General features: G+C 40.0%; 1 protein-coding gene across 4 annotated transcripts in view; it reads right to left on the reverse strand.

The window, feature by feature from the left end:
• The window catches only part of CCDC175 (coiled-coil domain containing 175), a 74,252-nt gene that overhangs the window by 541 nt on the left and 47,795 nt on the right, over positions 1-25,916 (reverse strand). For 3 of the 4 annotated variants that reach the window (XM_070797683.1, XM_070797680.1, XM_070797681.1), the window contains 6 exons: positions 22,955-23,034; positions 16,981-17,133; positions 14,046-14,148; positions 10,546-10,589; positions 8,533-8,695; positions 371-510 (listed from right to left, as the gene is read on the reverse strand). In XM_070797683.1, coding sequence (XP_070653784.1) covers positions 425-510; positions 8,533-8,695; positions 10,546-10,589; positions 14,046-14,148; positions 16,981-17,133; positions 22,955-23,034 — 629 coding nt within the window. In that variant the 3' untranslated portion in view covers positions 371-424. The remainder of the gene's footprint in view (positions 1-370; positions 511-8,532; positions 8,696-10,545; positions 10,590-14,045; positions 14,149-16,980; positions 17,134-22,954; positions 23,035-25,916) is intronic. The other variant, XM_070797682.1, reaches the window with a different exon arrangement.

The raw sequence follows: 25,916 nt of genomic DNA on the forward strand, positions 1-25,916 counted from the left end.
AGGCAAGAATACTGGAGTGAGCTTCATTTCCTTCTCCAGGGGATCTTCCCAACCCAAGGATGGAATCCATGTCTCAGTCTACTGCACTGGCAGGCAGGTTCTTTACCACTAGCGCCACCTAGGAAGCCAGTGGTTTTCCTGTGGTTGGTAATGTGTGCTGTGATTTTTATGCTCTAAAGCCTTCAGGAGACTCATGGTTGCAACCATGGAAGCAAAATAAGATTTTTGCACTTAATAATCTGACCTAGTTTATCCGTTTATATTATTTAGAAGATTATTTCCTGATTCTCCTCCTTGGTGAGAGTTGTTAAATCTCAAACTTTTAAGACTCCCATTGACAGTTGTAAAATATGAAAGAACGTGCACTCACTTTTTCTGTAGTTTTGTACCTTTTGAATTCATGGCAGTTGTATCCAGTATTTTGTTAGCTTTTCTTCGTTGATGTTTTTTTCATAGTACATTTTACTGCTGGGAAGTGGATTACTTTAACAGGACTCTTTTTCTTCTTTTCTATAGGAATAAATCAAATGTTAAAATTCTATGTGTATCTTACATAAGTTTAGGTAGTTACAACTTTAAATTGCCCCAAGAATCCTCAACTGGACAATTGTATAATGAGCAGAGGGTGGGGTGTGGAGGGGTGGGCATGGTGCTGGGGGATCATGCAACTGATTACCAGGGCTATCTTTTTGTCTCACTACATTTGGAGTCATTTAAATAATTATCTTTCCCTCCAATGTCCTCTTCTAGCAGAAAAATGTGCATGCAAAAGGAGAAATCATGCAAGTAATACAAGTCCTCAAATGCAAAGGATTTCAGAAATACTTAATACATACTTGCATTTTTAATTTGCTTCCTTATGAACAAGATGGGATAATTTATAGTAGCTATGGTTGCTCAGGTTAATTTGTTATAAGTCATTGAAAATACACAGTTTTGTCTTAGATCTCGCTGCTGCAGTGTATGGTAGTTACTTTGCTCATCACCGGACAGGTAATTTAAAAGCTAAAATTTTCTTAATTTAGGTCAGTTGATAAATTTAACAATTACACTGTTAATATATTTGTCTAAAACCGATGGTTTTCCATACTTGGCTACACAGTGGAGCCAGCTAGAGAGAATTCTAAAATTACTCGTGGGTCTCACCCCCCAGACTTGTGGTGAATTGGTCTGGCTGAGCAGAGGAAATTTTAAACTTCCCCTGCTGCTGCTGCTGCTAAGTCGCTTCAGTCGTGTCCGACTGTGCGACCCCATAGACGGCAGCCCACCAGGCTCCCCTGTCCCTGGGATTCTCCAGGCAAGAACACTGGAGTGGGTTGCCATTTCCTTCTCCAATGCATGAAAGGGAAAAGTGAAAGTGAAGTCGTGTAGTCACGTCCGACTCTTCTCGACCCCATGGACTGCAGCCTACCAGGCTCCTCCGTCCACGGGATTTTCCAGGCAAGAGTACTGGAGTGGGGTGCCATTGCCTTCTCCAAAACTTCCCCTAGGTGACGCTACTGTTTGAAAACTAAGATCTAAACTCTTCTTAGCTCAGATCTTAATTTTTCCAAGAGAGCTTTAGAAAATTTCTGAGTGAATTACATTTTTAAGTATTTCTTACTGAAAATTTGATTCTGCTTCAATAACCAGGTTTGTTTCCAGAACTAAGAGATCGAAACATAGATAATTATATCAAGTCCTTTTGATCACAATCACAAAAAGCTAACAGAAAGCATAAATTTTTTTATCTAAAAATATCTCTTGGCCTAAAAAAGTCTTCTGTAGAGCACATATCAAGTTGATTAGTACACAGATTGTTTATCTGTTATCTAAATTATACTGTATGGTATAATACTCAGGGATTTTTTTGAATCTTAAAATTATTTTTAATACTTCTTTAAAAGTAATCTTTGCAGGTTAATTAGGTTTGCTAAACACCAAAAATTAATTTATAAGAAAGACTATTAAAGCAAAAAGTAATGATTTTAATTTTCAGGATGAAGTCTGGCATTTCACATTCTGCCAAGCCTATCCCTCATGCTTGCCAACCAGGACCTCCCGAAGATCTCCACTCAGCCACATCATTACTGTTCCCTGGCCAGTCTGCATCTACTGCCCCTTCAGGAAGACATCCCATGTACTCTCAACACCCCAAAGAACAGAGGTGTCTCTTTACCCTCCATTGCTACTGACTTGGGAGAATCCACTGTAGTCTAATCATCTCTTCACTTGTCTGTTTCTCACAATGTATATGCTTTGAGGTCAGGGACCAAGTCGTGTTCAATTTAGTAACTAGCCACATGCTCTAGTGGGTTTCCCAGGTGGCTCAGTGGTAAAAGAATCTGCCTGCCAACGCAGGAGACAGGTTCCATCCCTGGGTTGGGAAGATCTTCTGGAGGAGGGCATGGCAACCCACTCCAGTATTCTTGCCTGGAGAATCCCATGGACAGAGGAGTCCATAGGGTCTCAAAGAGTGGGACATAACTGAATGACTAAGCTCACAGGCATGGTCTAGTGCCGGGCTCAAAGATATTCAGTATGCTAATACAGCTAGTGCTGTGACTGTAGGAGCACACCAGACCCGGCAGGGCTGCAGTGATACACTGTGTCCAGAAGAGGGTGCAGGAGAGGGCTGTTAAGCTGGAAGAGATCAAGGGCTTCTCTAGAAGTCCACCCGTGACAGAAGCCATTCGATACGAAATATCCAAGAGCTGGTAGCTCAGAGTAATTCAAGGGGCCTATTATCTCCTCAGGAGGTAAGAAGACTTCAGAAATATTAGTGCCTAATTTGTGTCTGAGGCATCATTTATTACTACTCCTGTTGCATTGTTTAGTCACTAAGCTGTGTCCAACTCTTTCAGACCCCATGGACTGTAGCCTGCCAGGCTCCTCTGTGCATGGGATTTCCCAGGCAAGAATACTGAAGTGGCTTGCCATTTCCTTCTCCAGATCTTCCTTACCTAGGGATTAAACCTGTGTCTCCTGCATTGCAGGCGGATTCTTTTTACCACTGAGCTACTTGGAGCAACTAAAGAATGGAGGTTAAATAATGTGTTAAGAAGCAGAGTTGAAATTTGATCCCAGGTCCACCTTCCTCCAAAGCCCACGTGGTACCAGTCCTCCAGGAGCAGAAACAAGTGGAGATGGAGAATCCAGAGATCCTCCTTTACAGCTCATCGCCATTTCCAGTTCTCTAGAGACCTCTCTCCCAATTCCTTAACCAGGTCAAGTCTCTCTCCCTCTCAGGTTCTCTCATGGTTCTCATGCCCCACCTGTAAAATCCATATGACATGAGACTTTACACACATTTGCTTAATACATTCTTGGTTCTCCCACTGTGTCAGGAGTTGGCAAACTGCAGGCACAATTCTGCTAATGATGGCACACCTGAGTAGATGCTACAGAGACCTCATGCGTGACAAAGCTAAAAAAATACTATGGCCCTTTAATATTTGCAGACTTTTGTGCTAGATTATGAGTTCTATTTGGTGGGGATTATATCTGTTTTCATTGACCACTATAACCCTAGAGCCTAACATGGTACTTGGCACAAAATAGGCTTCAGTAAAAAAAAAAAAAGTAAACTTCTGGAATTCAGTTTAGAGTTAATAGTGAAATGTGGATGCAACCCTAAAAACAGGAGGAATTTCAAGTATCAGTATGCCCAATTAGAAACATTTCAGTGGCTGCAAACAGTACTGGCTTTTTACATTGAAATTCCTCCATTCAAAAATCTGACTGAAAATATATTCAGTAGAAATATATGTTTTTTTCTTATAAAATTTAGTGATATTCTTTTCATTTCCAACCACAAAAGGAGAACATTTAAATTTTTCCAGAATAGGCATCATATAACAGAGCTTGTTCATCACTGAATGGCCTAGAACAAAGAAATCATCGCATCCCTTATTCTCTATTTGTCTCAGTGGATATGATCCTTAGGGTTTGCCATGTTGCCAAGAAAGTGCACCCACTCCATGAGTGATCAAAGGAAAAGGTACCTCACAGAGTTTGGCAAACATCTACTGTTTATCTACTGTTCGCCTAAACAGTAAATACTTTAGGTGGGGTGAGTCATGGGGTCCCTGTCACAGTGTCTGTCGTTGTAGAACAAATGCAGCCAAATGTAATGTGTGAACATATGAGCATGGCTGGGATTGAATAAAACTTTATCTCTGCATATAGAAATTTGAATTTCATATAATTTTCTAGTTGGTCATGGTGTTCAGTCATTCAGTCATGTCTGACTCTTTGCAACCCCTTGGACTGCAGCACACCAGGCTTCCCTGTCCATCACCAACTCTCGGAGCTTGCTCAAACTCATGTCCATCAAGTCAGTGATGCCATCCAACCATCTCATTCTCTGTAATCTCCTTCTCCTCCCGCCTTCTATCCTTTCAAAGCATCAGGGTCTTTTCTAATGAGTCAGCTCTGCATCAGGTGGCCAAAGTATTGCAGCTTCAGCTTCAGCTTCATGCCTTTCAATGAATATTTAGGGTTGATTTCCTTTAGGATTGACAGGTTTGATCTCCTTGCTGTCTAAGGAACTCTCAAGAGTCTTCACCAGCATCACAATTTGAAAGCATCAGTTCTTAGGTGCTCAGCCTTCTTCTTTTTAAAAATTAATTTATTTTAATTGGAGGCTAATTACTTTACAATATTGTAATGGTTTTTTGCCATACATTGACATGAATCAGCAATGGTCCAACTCTCACATCCATACATGACTACTGGGGAAACCATAGCCTTGACTAGATGGACCTTTGTTGGCAAAGCAATGTCTCTGCTTTAATATGCTGTCTAGGTTGGTCATAACTTTTCTTCCAAGGAGCAAGCATCTTTTAATTTCATGGCTGCAGTCACTATCTGCAGTGATTTTGGAACCCAAGAAAGTAAAGTTTGTCACTGTTTCCACTGTTTCCTCATCTATATGGCATTAAGTGATGGGACCAGATCGTATGATTTTAGTTTTTTGAATGTTGAATTTTAACCCAGGTTTTTCACTCTCCTCTTTCACCTTCATCAAGAGGCTCTTTAGTTCTTCTTTGCTTTCTGCCAAGGGGTGGTGTCATCTACATATCTAAGGTTATTGAATCTGGTACTGGCCAATATTATCCTTTTGATTTTTTCTAACCATTTGAAAATACAAAAACCATTCTTAGCTCTGAGCCCTACAAATATAGGAGGGAAGCAGGTTTGGCCCCTTGGTTGTAGTTTAATGACCCTTGTTGTAGGCAATAGGACTTGCTCAGGAATCTCCACACCATTGTTGATATCTAGGAACACAGGCAGCAACTGAGAATAGGGGAGGAGTTTAAAACTGAAAGCCCCAAGCTTCGATTTCTCTAAAGTTTTCATCAGACTACAACAAAGTTTCCTTACAGTTTGTGGTTTGGTTATAATGACAACCTGAGCAAAAACTGTGAGCATCGGAAACTGAGGTGAGTGCTCTCCAAACTCTCCTGAGTTTGTATCATGTGCCCCAGTTTATTTATACACTATAAATATATATAATGCTGTGTACAATATCAGACAGAAATTTTAAGAGATAACTAAATTTTTCCAGTAGTCATGTATGGATGTGAGAGTTGGACTATAAAGAAAGTTAAGCGCTGAAGAATTGATGCTTTTGAACTGTGGTGCTGGAGAAGACTCTTGAGAGCCCCTTGGACTGCAAGGAGATCCAACCAGTCCATTCTAAAGGAGATCAGTCCTGAATATTCATTGGAAGGACTGATGTTGAAGCTGAGACTCCAACACTTTGGCCACCTGATCCAAAGAACTGACTCACTGGAAAAGACCCTGATGCTGGGAAAGATTGGAGGCAGAAGAAGAAGGGGATGAAAGAGGATAAGATCACTGGATGGCATCGCCAACTTGATAGACATGAGTTTGGGTGAGCTCTGGGAGTTGGTGGTGGACAGGGAAGCCTGGCATGCTGCAGTCCCTGGGGTTGCAGAGTCAGACACGACTGAGCAACTGGACAACAACAATTATGTTCTTGTTCTGTGTGGCAGGAATATCATAACATGGCAAAAATGTTAAAATTTTTGCCTGATGGTGTGTATATGTGTGTGTGTGACTTTTATGCTTTTCATACTTGCGATATTTCATAATTAATATTAACTGGAACTTGTTCCAGTTGCCTAGAATAAGCACAGCTTAAGAGTCATGTATACTGATTGCCTATCAAATGAAGTTAAATTTTAATGAAATGACTGTACCATTTGGATGATATAAAAACGAATGCCACGTACTGGATCGACCCATCCTGATGTGCGTGCAGTTGCGTCCGACTCTGTGACCGCATGGACTGTAGCCTGCCGGGCTCTTCTGTCTGGGGAATTTTCCAGGAAAGATTACTGGAGTGGGTTGTCATTTCTTTCTCCAGGGGATCTTTCCACCCAGGGATTGAACCCATGTCTCTTGCATCTCCTGCGCTGGCAGGCAGGGTCTTTACCAGCTAAGCCACCAGGGAAGCCCATTATTTATATTTTATTTGGGTTGGTTTTCACACAAAGCAACTATTAATATTACTCTCTTCTGGACACGATATCTTGAAATGGAAGTAAAAATTAAAATCCATGCTGAAAAATAGAATATACAAACTGACAATGGCCAGACCATACATGACAATAGACCCATGAATTGACCATATATGCAATTAGCCCAGAATAGTCATAATTTAATCAATGACTGCCAACTTCCCTCCTTTATAATCCTTCTTCTAACTCAGGACCAACCAGAGAAGAGCCAAATATGCTCACTAATCTATCACATAGGCTATCCAGCTTCTAGTCAGCCTGTTGCCAGCAATGCCAACAACCTCCAGTCAGAACACACCTGAAGCTTTCCTTTTCCCCACCCTCAACACTGAACCTCTCCCACTCCACTGCCTGCCTCTGAATCTCTGCCAAAAACAAGTGATGGTGACACTGACTCCCTTGTTCCACCAAGCTTTATGCCTCAGCTTGTTCTAATTTGGGGGGGCCTTCCATTGTTTCCATGCTGCAATCCTCCACTTTCAATAGGTTATCAGTTCTCAAAGTACAAGAAAAGGGGAATACGATATTAGTTTTTCAGTGGGTTTAGCTTTTCAATATAGTACATTTAAATTTGCTCCAATGTAAAGATTCCATCAGGTTTCAGACAAAGAGGGAAGATTTTCTCATGTGAAAACAGTGCAATTGAAGAAACTATTTAGCTCTTAAAAGTCGACTTGATCTACAGTTACTAGGGATGGCCTGACCTAACAAAGAAAATGCAGACTTAAGCAAGATGGCACAGACTCTTTGTGCAATAAGATATAATAAGTATAGGGGCTTCCCTGGTGGCTCAGGGGTAAAGAATCTGCCTGCAGTGCAGGAGACTCGGGTTCAGTCCCTGGGTCGGGAAGATCCCCTGGAGGAGGAAATGGCAACCCGAGCCAGTATTCTTGCCTGAGAAATCCCACAGACAGAGCAGCCTGGCAGGCTTCAGTCCATAGGATCACAAAGAGTCTGACATGACTGAAGCCACTGAGCATGCACACATAATAAGTATCATCAAGGTGGAACATGATGATAAACACAACTTTTTGGTTGATAAGAAGATTCACCCACAAAATTCCTTAGTAGCTGCTAAAACATTATTTCTTTTATCAAGCAACACCCTCAGAACACTGTTTTTTTTTTTTAACCAAATATCTAGATGTTTTTAATTGTGCCGCTTTCTTTCATTTTATTTTTATTTCACTTATTTTATTTTTTACAACTCACCTTTAGTATGGCTTATCTAATGATGATGCTCTTAAATCTTAATAACCTCTAATAGATCTGTACACTTGTCAGATAATACCATTTTCATTTCACCTCTCCATCTCTCCCCTATGCTCTATTCTCCTTCTTTCTGACAGCGCCCTCTACCTCCACCATCCCACCTTTTCAAGGGATTCCAGCGCTGGGATCCCTGGGCTGTACTGGCCAAGGATTCACCTCTGCTTCTCACTGGAGTCCTGGTATGGGCAGTTCTGTGGCCCTGGTGTCAAACACGACTCTAGAGTAGGGACTGAGGATGAAGGTTGATCTTCCTCTGAAAAGACTGGGTTGCTTGTTCTTGAGTCAGTTGTGTTATAATCGATGTGTTAACATCTCAGAAGACCCAGAAACCATCATTAGACTTTCAGAGAAGGCAACACTTCCTGTTTCTAATGCTAAACTCAGCTCAGGAAGAAAGGGCAAAATGATGTTCACTATTTTCTTTTAAAAGATAAGGAAGCATGTAAAAGAGTTTAAAAAGATTTGGGGGGAGGAATATTTTTAAAAATCGGAAAGAAGTTGAGATTCAGTTATTTAGGAGACTCACTAAGATAAAAAGAGAGGCTTGCCCAACACTGCTACAGTGCCATATTCAATCCCACAAATGAGAATAAACATTCAGTGAACATATGTGATATTATTGGGAATAGATTATTGCAGATAACTAAATTATTGGTTGGCATTCTTTTGGGGGGCTATTTTTGATGTCACCAGTGACAGTAAAATAGCAGAAAGTTCTTGAGATGTTACTTACTGAGAAAGTCTGTCTCCGATTCCTTTTCCATTAGACTACGCATCTCATCAAGGTCTGATTGAAGCAAAATACTGATTTGCTCGATTTTTTCATCTCTTTCACACAGCTTGCCTATCAGATTTTTTATTTCTCTCAAGGTCTCATTACCACTTTCTATCAGTTCCTTAAAAAAATAGCATTTGGGGGTATGTGAATATAAATAGCAACAAAATAAATAAAAATATCTTGTACAAGTGAGTCATGCACAAGACAAAAATACATACACAATATTGGTACTAGTTGTGTAAAGTAAGTGTCTTACACAGAAAATTCACAAAGTTCTGTAAAGGATGTTAGAAAAGTGAATTAACAAATGAGATTTAATAGAATGCTCACTAAACTCAAAATTCTAACTGGGTAGGGAACTAGTGATGGCGGCATAAAAAAGCCAGCTCATCTTAGGAGCACCACGGAACTGCAGAGGAGACTCAGTGCGGCTTGCAGCTTAAGAGAAAGAATCTTGCAATCAGGGAGGTCTGAGCTTTAAATCCCGAAAGTTCATCAATGGGCTTCCCTGGTGGCTCACATGGTCCTGCAATGCAGAAGACCTGAGTTCAGTCCATGCGTTGGGAAGATCTCCTGGAGAAGGGAATGGCCACCCACTCCGTATTCTTGCCTGGAGAATTCAATGGACAGAGGAGCCTGGAGGGCTACAGTCCGGTCTTGGGCAAGTCTGAGTCTCAGTTGCTTCATCTAAAAAAGGCATTACTAGCACTTCTCTTAGCCTCTGTTTAAGGGTTAAACAAGGATCACAGGTAATCTTTAGTTACTTAGAAAGTAGCAGAACCAGGATCTATATTCTAGTCTACCTGCTTCTAAAGCAGGGAGAGATGGAGATGGTGCATAGCTGGTAAAATGTGGAGGAAAGAGAGAGTGCAGAACTGACAAATTTGTCCTAAAATAATCTGTCTTCCGTTTATGCTTGGAAATAAAAATGTCATTCCCACTTTAGCTGAAGTGGTAGAGTGGGAAGATAGCTTCCCAAAGGGTGAAGATTTCATAATGACATTTTATATTCTTAAGAATAAGACAACAGGCCCAAAATGGAGTCACTTATACTAAATCCCACGTCACCAAACTGAGAGACTTAATTAGTTTCAGTTCTCTTAGAAATGGAATCTTAACCAGTCCATCAGGAATTAGCTGATCAGCACTAAATAGGTAATCTGCCTGGTCGATCCCTGCCATCCCTGCAAGGGAAGTGGCCTTGCAATATGGAACCTGCCATTTTTACCTGGAATGACTTCCTTGTTCTTGCTCCCTCTGCCTATAAAAGTCTTTCATTTTGTACAGATCCCCAGAGCTTCTTCCTGTCTGCTAGCTAAAATGCTGCCTGATTTATGAGGTGTTGCACAGTGGTCATGTATGGATGCGAGAGTTGGACTGTGAAGAAGGCTGAGCGCTGAAGAACTGATGCTTTTGAACTGTGGTGTTGGAGAAGACTCTTGAGAGTCCCTTGGACTGCAAGGAGATCCAACCAGTCCTTTCTGAAGGAGATCAGCCCTGGGATTTCTTTGGAAGGAATGATGCTAAAGCTGAAACTCCAGTACTTTGGCCACCTCATGCGAAGAGTTGACTCATTGGAAAAGACTCTGATGCTGGGAGGGATTGGGGGACAGGAGGAGAAGGGGACGACAGAGGATGAGATGGCTGGATGGCATCACTGACTTGATGAACGTGAGTCTGAGTGAACTCCAGGAGTTGGTGATAGACAGGGAGGCCTGGTGTGCTGCGATTCATGGAGTTGCAAAGAGTCGGACACGACTGAGCAACTGAACTGACTGACTGACTGCACAAAGCCAATAAAATCTTTAAAACTGATTCAGTTGAGATTTGATTTGTGACAACACAAAGAACACATTTTAGAATGTGATGATCACCTGAGCTCTGTCTTCCTTCCTTACACACACACTTATTAGGTAGGTAGATATCTTAGAAATATGATACTTATCAAGGCAACATAAAAAAGCTCACCTTAAGTGTAGTCCAAAATTCAGCCCACAAATCCGAATATTGTGCTAAATTAAAGATTTTTAAAATGCAAAGGTTACTGAAATAATTTGAACATTTTATTAAAGTAATGCTATTTGTTTTTCAAAAACCATTTTTATCTATAAGTTTTTACTTCTGAAATGTCAGACTAACACTTGCCCTGCCACTGTAAAAAAAGGAGAAAATGGGACTAAATATATAAAACAAATAAATTTGCTGCAATATCCAGTTTTCAGATACTGGAGAATGGGCAACACGGAACAGTGACACCTAAAAGAAGGGAGCTCTCCTCCGGTCACTGGGCTCTCCTGGGGGCGTGCAAGCTGAGCAAGACAGGCTTGCACACAGACACAGAAATCTGCTCAAAGATTAACAAATCAAATCCAGCAATATATGAAAACAGTAACAGCTTTTGAATAAGTGGATCTTATCGCAGGAGTGGAAGATTGGTTTGACATTCCAAAGTCAATCAGTGCAATTTTCCGCACTAACCTTGTAAAGGAGAAACACCACCTGAGCATCTCAGTAGCTGCTTGAGTCGCTGAGGTCACTCACAATGGCACTGCATGCCCATGTGACGGACCCCCTCCAATAAATACCCTGGACACCCAACCCTGTGAGCTCCCCTACCTGGCACCAGTTTGCATGTGTCACACACCACTGCTGGGGGAGTTAAATGCATGCCACTGGGGTGTAACTCTACTGTAACTCCACTGGGAGAGGCCACCTGCAGGCTTGCATCTAGTTTCCACCAAGCCCTTTTCCCTTCCCTGATTTTACTCGGTATCCTTCACTGAACAGACAATAACCATCAAGCATAACAATGTCTGAGTCCTGTGAATCCTTCCAGCTAATCACTGGGACTGAGGATGCTCTTGTGGACCTCTGAAACTTTACTAACAGCTGTGAAATCTTGCTGAGAAAAATTAAGTAAGTTCTAAATAAATGGAGGTATACACTGTATTCTTGGATTGGAAGTCTTCACTTTGTTAAGATGTAAATTCTCCTCAGATTGATTTATAGATTCAACACAAACTCAGTCAAGATCCGAGCAGGGGTACGCGTGTGTGTAGATTAATAAGCTAATTCTAAAGCTTATATGGAAATCAAAATATCTAAAATAGCCAAAATGATTCTAACAGAGAAGCACAAATGAGAAGAACTAACATTACATGATATTTACAGATTGAATATGAAACTATAGCAATCAGGACAGTGTGAGGTTGGTATAAATTCAGATACTTAGAATAAAGGAACAGATTCATAAAACTGATTTTTTTTAAAAGTCATTGAGTAATACAAAAAAAAAAAAAAAAAAAAAAATAAAAGTCATTGAGTAATACAATGCAAGAAGGAAAGTCTTTTCAAAAATGGTGCTGGAACAACTGAATATGCATAAGAGAACACCGTTATATTTCAACCCTACCTCATACCACATGAAAGAGTTAACTTTCATCCCTGGTTAAAGGGATCTAGACATTAAAGCTAAAAATCTAGTTGGTGATGGACAGGGAGGCCTGGCGTGCTGCAGTCCATGGGGTCACAAAGAGCTGGACATGCCTGAGCGACTGAACTGAACTGAACTGAAAAACTAATAGAGAAAACATAGGAAAAACTCTGAGAACTAGGCTTAGGCAAAAAAGGACACAAAACATACTAATGCTAAAAAGAAAAACTAGATAAAGCAGACTTTGCTCAAAAGAAAATTTTAAACTTTTTTCTAGGGCACCATAAGTAAATGAAAAGTCAAGCCTTAGACTTAAAAAGGAATCATTTCCAGACTATATAAATATTTTAACTCAATAGGAAACACAAAGATTTGGAAAGACATGTGGCACTAACTTTTAAGGTCAAGTCACAATGCCATGAACTTCTACTTTGTTTTCTTGGAACGTTAGCTTTTGAAACACAGCAGGTCAAGCAGCTGCACGTATGGAGTGGCCACACAGAGGTGTTCTGGTTAGCAGTCTCCCCTGAATTCAGCTGAGAGCCAGCATCGACACCAGACACATGAGTGAGCGGGTCTGCAGAGGACTCCAGTCCTCAGCTGCTGAATTATTCCTCAGCCATCAAGTTGCCCCAGCTGATGTGAAGTAGAACAGGCAGGAGTTGCCTCCACTAAATTCTAACCAAACTGACAATTTGTAAGCAAAATAATCTGCAATGCTTGTTATGTTGTAACAGATAATTTGTCAACAACATAACATAAAAAATGATATGTAAGTGGCCAAAAAACACATGAGAAGATACTTAACCTTAGTCAACAGAAAATCTTAATCAAGAGGAAATGCCCTTTCATAGCTGCTGCTGCTGCTGCTAAGTCGCTTCAGTCGTGTCCGACTCTGTGTGACCCCATAGACGGCAGCCCACCAAGCTCCCCGGTCCCTGGGATTCTCCAGGCAAGAACACTGGAGTGGGTTGCCATTTCCTTCTCCAATGCACGAAAGTGAAAAGTGAAAGTGAAGTCGCTCAGTCGTGTCTGACTCTTCGAGACCCCATGGACTGCAGCCTACCAGGCTCCTCCATCCATGGGATTTTCCAGGCAGGAGTACTGGAGTGGGGTGCCATTGCCTTCTCCGATTTCATAGCTAGTAAATGGTTAAAATGACAACAATTTTAAGTCTTTTGACAATTTTAAGTGCTGGAGAGGATGTGGTGCTATTAGGATGATAAGTCTGTACAACTACTTTGGCAAACAGGCCATTTCTTATAAATCCAATGATTCCCCTCCTTTGTATTTACCGAAGAGAAACTAAAATAAATATTCTCAAAAACACAAATAGTAACCCCCAAAAGGAAACAATCCAAATGTTCCTCAGCTAGTGAAGGGATAAACAAAATATGGTACATCCATTTAAAGGACCACTATCATACAGCTACTTCCCTGGTGGTTCAGATGGTAAAGAATCTGCCTTGCAATGTAGAAGACCCAGGTTTGATCCCTGAGTCAGGTAGATCCCTTGGTGAGGGGAATGGCAACCCACTCCAGTATTCTTGCATGAAAAATTCCATGGATAGAGGAGCCTGGCGGGCTACAGTTCCTGGGGTCGCAAAGAGTCATACATGACTGAGCGACTAACACACTTTCACTATACAGCTATAAAAAAAACAAACAAGGATATATGCAGCAACATAGATGGATCTTTAAAAAGTCCTCTGAGTAAAAGCAGCCAGGTACAAAACAGTACATGTTCTATCATCCCATTATATCCAGTCCTTAAGGACAGACGCACTGTCCTTCAGTGGTTTCTGGGAACTGGAAGCAGACTGGGAAATCAACCATAAAGAGACACAAGGGATGCTTTTCAATGATGAAAATGTTCTGTTCTTTCTTGTAGTGGCTCTGGTGATATGTACACCTGTCAAAACTCATTGAACTTAAGATGGGTACATTTTATTATATCAAACCAGTAACATTGATTTCAACAAAACAGAACTTTATTTTTTTATATGTAAAAGGTCACTCATGACACATTACTTACTCTGAAGATCTGTCAGCTGACAAGACAGGTCACTTGAGGAGCGCACGAGGTCTTCTTCTCCCCTTTCGTATTGCTCTATGTTGTCCTTTAGGTATGCAATATACTGGAAATTAAAGGTGTATGGTTGCTTTAAGCTGTTGAATTATAGTAGGTTAATTATCTGTGTAGTCGCTTAGCAAACATTTATTGATCCCTCCTCTGTGTGTCCCATCATTCTAGCTGCCAAGGTGACAGTGGTAAGCCCAGCCCTTGCTAAGTTAACATTCTGGTGAGGGAAATAAAGGACCTTGCTTCCTAGTAAGCATTTCAACATCACCCAAATAAACATGGTATTCTGAATTTGCCACAAAAATGAACTAAAATGTATGCTGCCTAAATGCACTGTGTCCACAGGAAAAAAATTTTCCTTTTGGCAAAATGTGTGTTCAGTATATGCTACAAGGCAGCAATGTTGCCTCACTGGAGGTATTCATAGGACCGCAGAGGGATGAATTACCAAGTCGGGAGACCCTATGGAATTGCTCACTCTAGTTGGATGTTTCACTGGGTTGGCTGGTAGTGACAGCAGTGGTTTGGATATCAGAGACATGGCTTTCTGTTCTAACTACCCAGTGCTCAGGAACTCTAAAGTCTGGGAACTCTGAAAATGTGGGCTTTGGGATATAAAGTAGGCACTGGCTCAGTTTTGATAGAGAAATTATCAAACACTAGAAACTCCTGATAAAAATCTTAGAAATGGTCCCAGTGCCCTAGGAGAAGACATGGACCTGTTCCACAGGGCTGTTCATGAGGATGTGCCAGAGGGGCTCTCCTGCAGCCTTACCCCGTGTCAGTCTTTGCACAGCTTGCTGGCAGGTTTTGTAGTAAATCTAAGTGAAAGCTATCATAAGCCAAATCCAAGTCATCATTCTTGCTCTGTTTGAACAAGGCTCACTGTTTATAGACTTGTCTAGTTCAGGTGGCTTCCTGTAACTCTCCATTAGTCCCCTTTTTGGTCTTTTAGTCCCCTCTTGGTCTCCACTTCTACTGTTTCCTCTTTCAAAACTATCTTTCCTCCGAATTCTGTTCACACTTCATTGTTCTCATTAACTGTCCTCAAGGAATCTCATTATCTCTCAGGTGTAAATCCTACCTCTATGCTAATAGCACCAGGTCAGATTTCTTCCTGGAGCTCCTCACCTGGTGTGATTAAATGCTCGTGCTCTGGGTGACTATGTATATGTGCCCTGGGTGGATTGTCACACTTAACAACCAGATTGTAATTATACATTTGTATACCTGTCTCCCCAGCCAGACCGTGAGCTCTCTAAGGGTTTGGGACAGTGTCTTACCCATATTTGTATTCACTGTTTTTTCCCTAGAACTTGGGACTCAATGATGCTTAAAATGTTTGTTGAATGAAGGGATGAGATCATCAAAACAAAGAGTGATGAATGAATAAGATATAAGCATAGGGTCATCCAGGGCCTAGTAGATGGACCTTGAATCCAAAACAGAACTTTTAGAATCAATGTTTCACATAGTCATCCATTTGGTCACCCATTACCAAAATAGCAATGAAAATTCCAACTAAATCAATAAATAATCTACATCATCTTGATAGGAAGACAGTCTTGTGGAATGTTTCATAGGTGGATGAAATTCCTTTACAAGGTTGTTTCAAGGCTAGAAGGATGAAGATGTTGGATGCGTGTGGGTTACTGCCAGTGGCACCTGGGCTCTGTGGAGCACATCTGCCTTTTCAAAGTAGACTCCTATCTCTTATGTCATTTAATTATACCAAAAAACACATGATATTAGATAGAGAATTGTTGCCGTTTACAGTCTTAGTGCTGTAGGACTGCCCAAAGTCACACTACAGGGTTACTACTGAGTGACAGACTCAAAGAAGTAAATCTTAAGTATAAATAAGCAAAACTTAATCTTTTGAGATTGAGACTTTCATTTTAGGGGTTGGGTGAACAAATTCCTTTGCTATAAAAAGAACTACAATCAATCTGAAACCATCTAACTTTTAAAACGGGCACAAGACTGAACAGATACTTCACAAAGAGGGTCTCCAAGTGTAGTGAACAACATACAAATCATTTCCTGAACCATCAGGAAAATGCAAATTAAAACCACAGTGGGTCACCACTACACACCCTCCAGAATGATTAAATTGAAAAAGGCTGAATTTTGCTCAGAATCAGGAATAACTACACTCTCTTATATGACAGACGGGAGTGGCAGTTCGTGCCGTGTCCTTGGGAGACCGCCCCTGTGCACTAAGGGGGACCATATGACCCTCTACGGCTCTAGAATGCCACTCGAGCTGTTTACCCAAAAGAAATACGTAACTATATTCATCAAAATACATGTAATAGAATTTTCATGGTAGTAGTCCAAATTAGAAACTCTCCAAGCCTCCATCAAGAGCAGAGTGTATAAATTATAGTATAGTCACACAATGGAATGCAATACGTACAAACAGTAAAATACAGAACTGAGAATGAATGAACCGTAACTTCACTCAATAATAAGAAGAAACCTGGGAAGCATAATTTTGGGCAAAAGAATATGTACTGTATCATTCCATACATATAATGTTCAAAAGCAGGCAGAACTCGTCTATAGTGTTAAAAGTCAGTATAGCATATTGTGGGAGAGTATAGTATATGATATGGTATATCGTGGGAAGGTCAATAACAGGAAGGCCCATAGAAGACATAGAAGACAGTATCTGGATTCTGTTGATGGATGCTTTGTTTCTTGATCTAGGTGTTGGTTATTCAGTGTGTTAATTAAGCTGTGTATGATGTGGGCACTTCTCTCTGTGTACTTTAAGTTTCACTTAGAAAGTTTTAAGAGTTATTCTCTCCTTTTCTTTCATAACTAGTACAGATATGGAAATCAACCATGACCATCGTACAAAGTAAAGTGCTCTTGAACTTACCTCTTTTAATCTTTTATTTTCCAGGATCAAAGCATCTGTTTTTAGGTCATGTAAATAGATTTCATTTTCTAAGCTTTTTAAAATTTCAAAATGAGCTTTGGTTTTATAGCTTTCATGCTCTCTTAACTGTTTCAACTCCTGCTTCACTTTCTTCTGCTCAAACATAAAATCCACAATTACCTTACAGAGTTCAACTAGCAGGGCACCAGTGTATTAAGCTGCCTGTACCACATTCAGAGAAGGGTTCTAATTACAGCTGACCCTTGAACAATGCGGGAGTGAGGGGCACCAACCCCTGCCCAGTCACAAATCTGGGTATAACTTTACAATTGGTACTCTATTACCAGTTTCACATCTCCTGATTGAACCAACCACAGACCGTGCAGTGCATTCATTGAAAAAAATAATTCACAAAGATATGGACACATGCAATTCAAACCCATATTGCTAAAGGGCCGACTGTAATTCCATGACCATCAGCAGAGGCTATGAACATCTTCCCTTGAAAAACTTTTAACTCCAAAGCTAATGGACTCTGGGAAGCAAGTCTACGGATCCCAAGTTCAGAGCTAAAGTCAAGCTATTGAGACAACTTCACAAAATAGAATATATCTTGATATATAAACAATTGCCTGGCAAAATGAGGAGGAAGGGAGTAGAATTTATTGAGGTTTTTTCAGGGAGGATTTGATATTTGCTATTTCTCAAAGAATATTACTTTATGGATTTTTCTGAATTCTCTAGTCAGTTTTAAATTATTATGCTGTTATAAATCACATAATCTTTGTATATTGTATAATTGCCCCTAGCAGCATCCTATTAGGAAAATAGAATTATATATATAATATGTTGTTCTGCTGGTTGTTTAGTCACTAAGTGGTGTCTGACTTTTTTGCAATCCCATTGACTGTAGCCCACCAGGCTCTTCTGTCCATGGAATTTCCCACACGATATACTGGAGTAGGTTGCCATTTCCTTCTGCAGGGGATCTTCCCAACCCAGGGACTGAACCCAAATCTCCTGTGTCTCCTGCATTGGCAAGCAGATTCTTTACTGCTGAGCCGATGGAGAAGCTCATATATATAGTACACTTGTAATTTTCCCCTTCATATTTTTCTATTTCAATAACACATTAAAAGTTACTTTTGATATCAAAGAATACATTTTATGTTTAATCAACTGCACATACATATGTTTATCACTAACTATTCATTATAAAATGTTAGAAGGTAGTAAACATCCATTTACCTGCTCCTGTTTCATTCACTCTCCTAACCCCTACAACCTTTGCCCATTATCCTTGTCTTCATAGGAATTTACCAAAATAACAGATATGAAAAGAAGCTTACAAAGCATAATCCAATCTCTACTTTTTAAATAGGGTTTCCCAGGTGCTCAGTGACAAAAAATATGCCTGCAATGCAGGAGGCACAGGAGCTGTGGGTTCAATCCTTGGGTCAGGAAAATCCCCTGGAGAAGGGCATGGCAACCCACTCCAGTATTCTTTCTGGAGAATCTCCATGGACAGAGGAGCCTGGCGGGCTACGGTCCTTGGGTCACAAAATTGTCGGACAGAACTATTGCAATTTATAAATAAAGCATGCATGGCACCTTTTAAGTAAGGAAAATGAACCCTCCCCCAGTGAGTGATTTTTCAGTGGTAACAGGTTACATGTTAATCTCTTCTAAAGCTGATCTCTCTCCCTCTACACATACACACACACACGTGTATATATGTATGCTGCTGCTGCTGCTAAGTCACCTCAGTCATATCCGACTCTGTGCAACCCCATAGATGGCAGCCCACCAGCCTCCCCCGTCCCTGGGATTCTCCAGGCAAGAACACTGGAGTGGGTTGCCATTTCCTTCTCCAATGCATGAAAGTGAAAAGTGAAAGTGAAGTCGCTCAGTCGTGTCCGACTCTTTGCGACCCCATGGACTGCAGCCCACCAGGCTCCTCCATCCACATACATATATATATATATACGTATATATATATGTCTCCAGCAGAGGCGTAGGTAGGTGATGGCCTGCTTCAGGGTCGGGGGCACTGAGTGTGGCAGTGTGTGCACAGGACCTTTTGAAGGATGTCTCCATTATCTTCACTACCCCCGCCATTGTTTGGTTTCAGATCAAACAACAGGGAGGGAACACAGTCCCGTCCATCAACAGAAAATTGAATTAAATTTGTACTGAGCATGGCCCCACCCATCAGAATAAGACCCAGTTTCCCCCACAGTCAGTCTCTCCCATCAGGAAGCCTCTTATCCTTATCCTTCAGAGGATAGACAGAATGAAAACCAAAATCACAGAAAGCTAATCAAACTGATCACATGGACCACAGCCTTGTCTAACTCAATGAAACTATGAGTCATGCCGTGTAGGGCCACCCAAGATGGATGGGTCATGGTGGAGAGTACTGACAAAACGTGGTCCACCAGAGAAGGCAATGGCAAACCACTTCAGTATTCTTGCTCTGACAACCCCATGAACAGTATGAAAAGGCAAAAAGATATGACACTGAAAGATGAACTCCCCAGGTTGGTAGGTGTCCAATATGCTACTGTAGAAGAGTAGAGAAATAACTCCAGAAAGAATGAAGAGATGGAGCCAAAGTGAAAACAATGCCCAGTTGTGGATGTAACTGGTGATGGCAGTAAAGTCCAAAGTTTTAAAGAACAATATTGCATAGGAACCTGGAATGTTAGGTCCATGAATCAAGGTAAATTGGAAGTGGTCAAATAGGAGATGACAAGAGTGAAGATTAACATTTTAGGAATCAGTGAACTGGCTCATTGGAAAAGACCCTGATGCTGGGAAAGATTGAAGGCAGGAGGAGAAGGGGATGACAGAGGATGAGATGGTTGGATGGCATCACCAACTCAGTGGACATGAGTTTGAGCAGGCTCCAGGAGTTGGTGATGGACAGGGAAGCCTGGCATGCTGCAGTCCAAGGGGTCGCAAAGAGACGGACATGACTGAGTGACTGGACTGAACTGAACTGAATTAAAATGGACTTGAATGGGTGAATTTAATTCAGATGACCATTGTATCTAATACTGTGGGCAAGAATCCCTTAGAAGAAATGGAGTAGCCATCATAGTCAATAAAAAAGTCTGAAATGCAGTACTTGGGTGCATTCTCAAAAATGACAGATTGATCTCTGTCTGTTTCCAAGGCATACCATTCAATATCACAGTAATCCAAGTCTATGCCCCAACCAGTAATGCTGAAGAAGCTGAAGTTGAACTGTTCATTGAAGACCTATAAGACTTTCTAGAATTAACAGCCAAAAAGGATATCCTTTTCATCATAGGGGACTGGAATGCAAAAGTAGGAAGTCAAGAGATACCTGGAGTAACAGGCAAATTTGGCCTTGCAGTACAAAATGAAGAGGGCAAAGGCTAAAAGAGTTTGGCCAAGAGAACACACTGGTCATAGCAAACACCCTCTTCCAACAACACAAGAGAAGACTCTACACATGGACATCACCAGATGGTCAACACTGAAATCAGATGATTATATTCTTTGCAGCCAAAGATGGAGAAGCTCAATACAGTCAGCAAAAACAAGACTGGGAGTTGTCTGTGGCTCAGATCATGAATTCCTTATTGCCAAATTCATACTTAAATTGAAGAAAGTAGGGAAAACCACTAGACCATTCAGGTATGACCTAAATCAAATCCCTTATGATTATACAGTGGAAGTGAGAAATAGATTTAAGGGCCTATATCTGATAGATAGAGTGCCTGATGAACTATGGATGGAGGTTCATGACATTGTATAGGAGGCAGTGATCAAGACCATCCCCAAGAAAAGGAAATGCAAAAAGGCAAAATGGTTGTCTGAGGAGGCCTTACAAATAGCTGAGAAAAGAAGAGAAAATGAAAGGCAAAGGAGAAAAGGAAAGATATATCCATTTGAATCCAAAGTTCCAAAGAATAGCAAGGAGAGATAAGAAAACCTTCTTCAGCAATCAATGCAAAAAAATAGAGGAAAACAATAGAATGGGAAAGACTAGAGATCTCTTAAAGAAAATTAGAGATATCAAGGGAACATTTCATGCAAAGATTGGCACAATAAAGGACAGAAATGGTATGGACCTAACAGAAGCAGAAGATATTAAGAAGAGGTGGCAAGAATACACAGAAGACCTATACAAAACAGATCTTCATGACCCAGATAACCACGATGGTGTGATCACTGACCTAGAGCCAGACATCCTGGAATGCGAAGTCAAGTGGGCCTTAGGAAGCATCACTATGAACAAAGCTAGTGGAGGTGATGGAATTCCAGTGGAGCTATTTCAAATCCTGAAAGATGATGCTGTGAAAGTGCTGCACTCAACATGCCAGCAAATTTGGAAAACTGAGCAGTGGCCACAGGACTGGAAAAGGTCAGTTTTCATTCCAATCCCTAAGAAAGGCAATGCCAAAGAATGCTCAAACTACCGCACAATTGCACTCATCTCACATGCTAGCTAAGTAATGCTCAAAATTCTCCAAGCCAGGCTTCAACAGTACATGAACCGTGAACTTTCAGATGTTCAAGCTGGATTTAGAAAAGGCAGCGGGACCAGGGATCAAATTGCCAACATCTGCTGGATCATGGAAAAAGCAAGAGAGTTCCAGAAAAACATCTACTTCTGCTCTATTGATTACACTAAACCTTGGTGTGGATCACAACAAACTGGAAACTTCTTAAAGAGATGGTAATATCAGACCACCTTACATGCCTCCTGAGAAACATGTATGCAGGTCAAGAAGCAGTAGTTAGAACTGGACATGGAACAAGGGGCTGGTTCCAAATTGGGAAAGGAGTATGTCAAGGCTGTACATTCTCACCCTGCTTATTTAACTTATATGCAGAGTACATCATGCGCTATGCTGGGCTGGATGAAGCAAGCTGGAATCAAGATTGCTGGGAGAAATATCAATAACCTCAGATACGCAGAAGACACCACCCTTATGGCAGAAAGCAAAGAAGAACTAAAGAGCCTCTTGATGAAAATGAAAGGGGAAAGTGAAAAAGTTGGCTTAAAACTCAACATTCAAAATCCTAAGATCAGGGCATCTGGTCCTATCACTTCATAGCAAATAGATGGGAAAACAATGGAAATAGTGAGAGACTTAATTTTAGGGGAGCTCCAAAATCACTGCAGATGGTGACTGCAGCCATGAAATTTAAGGACATTTGCTCCTTGTAAGAAAAGCTATGACCAATCTAGATAGCATATTAAAAGGCGGAGATATTACTTTGCCAACAAAGTTCCATCTAGTCAAAGCTATGGTTTTTCCAGTAGTCATGAATGGATGTGAGAGTTGGACTATAAAGAAAGCTGAATGCCGAAGAATTGATGATTTTGAACTGTTGGATAAGACTCTTGAGAGTCCCTTGGACTGCAAGGAGATCAAAACAAGTCAATCCTAAAGGAAATCAGTCCTGAATATTCATTGGAAGGACTGATGCTGAAGCTGAAACTCCAATACTTTGGCCGCCTGATGTGAAGAACTGACTCATTGGAAAATACCCTGATGCTGGGAAAGATTGAAGGCAGGAGGAGAAGGGGATGACAGAGGGTGAGATCATCGGATGGCATCACCGACTCAATGGACATGAGTTTGAGCAGGCTTCGGGAATTGGCACGCCTGGCGTGCTGCAGTCCATGGGATCACAAACAGTCGTACTCCACTGAGCTACTGAACTGAACACATATATATACATATATATACATGTGTATATATATATATATATATATATATATATGTATATATACACACATATATATACACACGTGTGTATCTATATACAAGTGTGTATGCTGTGACTAAAAATTTCAAAACATTGGTTTAATAGGGTAAGTTTAAACAATGCGACTTTCTTGAAAACTCTAGTGGCACTAGGTAAGTACCATTGTCTATATATACCAATATTCTGATGAAATGAAAAAAGAATGAATATATTTATACTTTACCGTGTTGTTAATGTATCGTATAAAGTCTCTTGTAAATTGAGAAATATTATTATTCAGTAAATTTTGTTCATTTTTTTGCGCTATAAAGAAAGAGAGAAAAAATAACTACTCACAATGTTATTTAAATAAAAGAAAATAAGACATATGCCTGGTTTTAAAAGCCGAATACTATTTTAAGGCTTATGATCAAAATCAGAAGTCAGGTGTTCCCCAGTGCTGTTTCCACCCCTGTGTTTGACTCTTCAGAATCAACCATTTTTAACTCATTTTTACTTTTTCCTCTTCCTTCAAAATTTTCTTTCTGAAAAATTTTTTCTTTATAAAATTTTTTTCCTTTTCTTTCTTAAATTTTTTCCTACTTACTTCCTGATACAGTTGAGGAGGACATAGACACTTACTCCTATCGTCACATCTCCTGTGAAGACTCACAACCTCCACGTTTGCTTCCTCTAACCTCCTCATTAATTACAGATTTTGTTCAAATGAATTCCAACTGTTTGGATCATTATGATAGTGCAAAGTTTATTCACTGATGAGACAAATGGTACAGTATGACTATATTTCTTTTCTTGTATAGTTTTTGTTTGTTTTTCCTGGAGTTAAAAATTACCTCCCTTTTTAAAAAATAATGCTTAGTTTTCCACATATATATCATTGATTCACACCAAAATCTATAATAGCATTGTAAAATCTTTCTGAAAATTACTTCCCATGTGGTCAGACACCTTAGGTAGTCCAGCAGTTCCATTCTTCTGCCCTCCCCCACTGTCTTCTGTGCGTTTTTCTTGAGTCCTACTGCAAAGCTGGCCTCCTGAGACTTCCCCTGGCATCTCTCTCATGTTAGACCTCCTGCTTCTTGAAACTCATACCCTCTTCTTTCTCTTAATTTATTTCTTCTATTTGTTGAAGCAAATTTTGTGTAGCTTCCTGAGACACAGTAGATGAGGTCTTATATATCTAAATATATCTCTATTCTACATCTCTAGTTGACTGATAGTTCGGATGGGTATCTAATGTTAAGAAATTTTTTTCTCTCAAAATTTTGAAGGCAATATCTTCTAAATTCTACTGTTATATTGATGCTAAGAAGTCTGAAACCATTCTGGTACCTAATCTTTTGTGTAAAATCTTCTTTTTCTCTCTAGAAGCCTTTACAATCTTTTTTTTTTTTTCCCTCCTGAAATCCAGTGATGTGGCTTAGTTAGTGTCTTTTCTTTCATATATTGTACTGGGAATCTGATAGGCCCTTTGAAATAGGAAATTCATATTGTCCAATTCTGAGAAATATTTTTGTAATATTTTATTGATAAATTTATACTTTCCATTTTTCTCTGTCTTTCCTGTTAGTTAGATATTTGATACCTCAGAATAGTTTTATAATTTCCTTAAACTTTATCCTGTTATCTCCTTGTTTTTTTTTTCTATTTTTGGAGAAATCTTCTTAACTTTTTTATAATTCTCTTATTGAATTCTAAAATTTTAGTTGTTACATTTTTTATTTCTACTCTTTCATGTTCTCTGTTCTTTTAAGCATCTTTTTTCATAAATGCAATATCTTATTTTATTTCTCTAAGAATACACCTTTAAGATATATTCTCTATAATAGAAAGAATATATATTCTCTGCAATAAATAGAGAATATATATGCATTATATATAATAATATAGAGAGAATATGTACTCCCTGAGAATCTATATTATGTTCTTTGTGTTGTCCATGTTTCTACCAAATTCTCTTTCTGTCTGCTTTAGTTTCTGTCATTCATGTTGGAGTTTTTTCCTGAGATGCCTGGTGATTTTTGACTATCTAATCCTATCTGTGAGTAAGGGACTAAAAGGTTTAGTTCCTACTATCTGAAGCACATTGCTCTTCTGTCCCCTTTCCTTCTTTTCTCCTGCCTTCCCTTCTACTTTCTTCGGTGTTTTACCCCTTTGTTTTGACTTAAGAGAATCAGTCCTTGCAGTATACTGCAATATATTGCTTACTTTTATACTCATAGTGTTTCTTATATGCCCCACCCAGTGCAAGAAGGGATGGAGGGAAGTTGGAGAAGTAGATACCTGGCAACAGAATATATACACATTGTAAGTCTTGCTAAAAGTGGTAAAAGATGAAGGAAACTTAACTGGGTTAACCAAATGGAAACCTGGCAAAAGTGGAAACCAACTGAGGACTGGGAACCAGACCAGTTACCTAGGCATTTATTCTTATTCTTATATTCTTAAAAATCTGCCCTCTGTGACAATTATCCTATTCACTTTGAATATCTGTTTCACATTGCAGCATATGGGCTTCCATCTGACACACCGTTTTAATTGCTATCCCTATAGTCATCTTTGCCAGCTGGTCAGTCCCAGCACAGTGCACATTTTTTACTCCCATTCCAGTACTTTCTGTAATTTTGGTCCTGGCCTCCTGATTGCAATGGCATTTCTTCTATCATCTAGAAGATAGAAATGCTGGAAGTTGTCCTGCTTAAGAACCTAAATTCTTGGCTAATGACCCTTCACTCCCCAGATTCAAGACAAGAGTCACACCTCTAGGATGGTTCTAGATCTGAACTTTTGCATTCAGGTTTAGATGACAACGGCCAACTTTTGGGGGAGAATAATTGTTTTTATATTAAATGCACACATGGTTGTGCCATGAACTAAAACACAAAACATGCTTTCAGACACATTTCATATCCTGTATGAAGCCCCCAGATCTGAGACAAGTTCGTATCTATCTCTGCCTTGGGGTTAGATTAGCGAAAAAAATCTAAGGAGTACCTACTTGATAAATGGTTAAAGTCATAGCTGGAAAAAGATATAATTTGTAAACTTATGTTAAGAAACATAAAAAATTTTCTGCATGGTAGAAGGTAAAGAAATTGGTTATACCTTTACCAAGTACAGACAGAAACTATATAATATAGTTGTTACTAATTCTTAGTTGTAAATAGTGTTTAAAAGAGAAGAAA

The sequence above is a fragment of the Bos indicus genome, chromosome 10 (assembly GCF_029378745.1).
Source record: "Bos indicus isolate NIAB-ARS_2022 breed Sahiwal x Tharparkar chromosome 10, NIAB-ARS_B.indTharparkar_mat_pri_1.0, whole genome shotgun sequence".
NCBI classification, from domain to species: Eukaryota; Metazoa; Chordata; class Mammalia; order Artiodactyla; family Bovidae; genus Bos; species Bos indicus.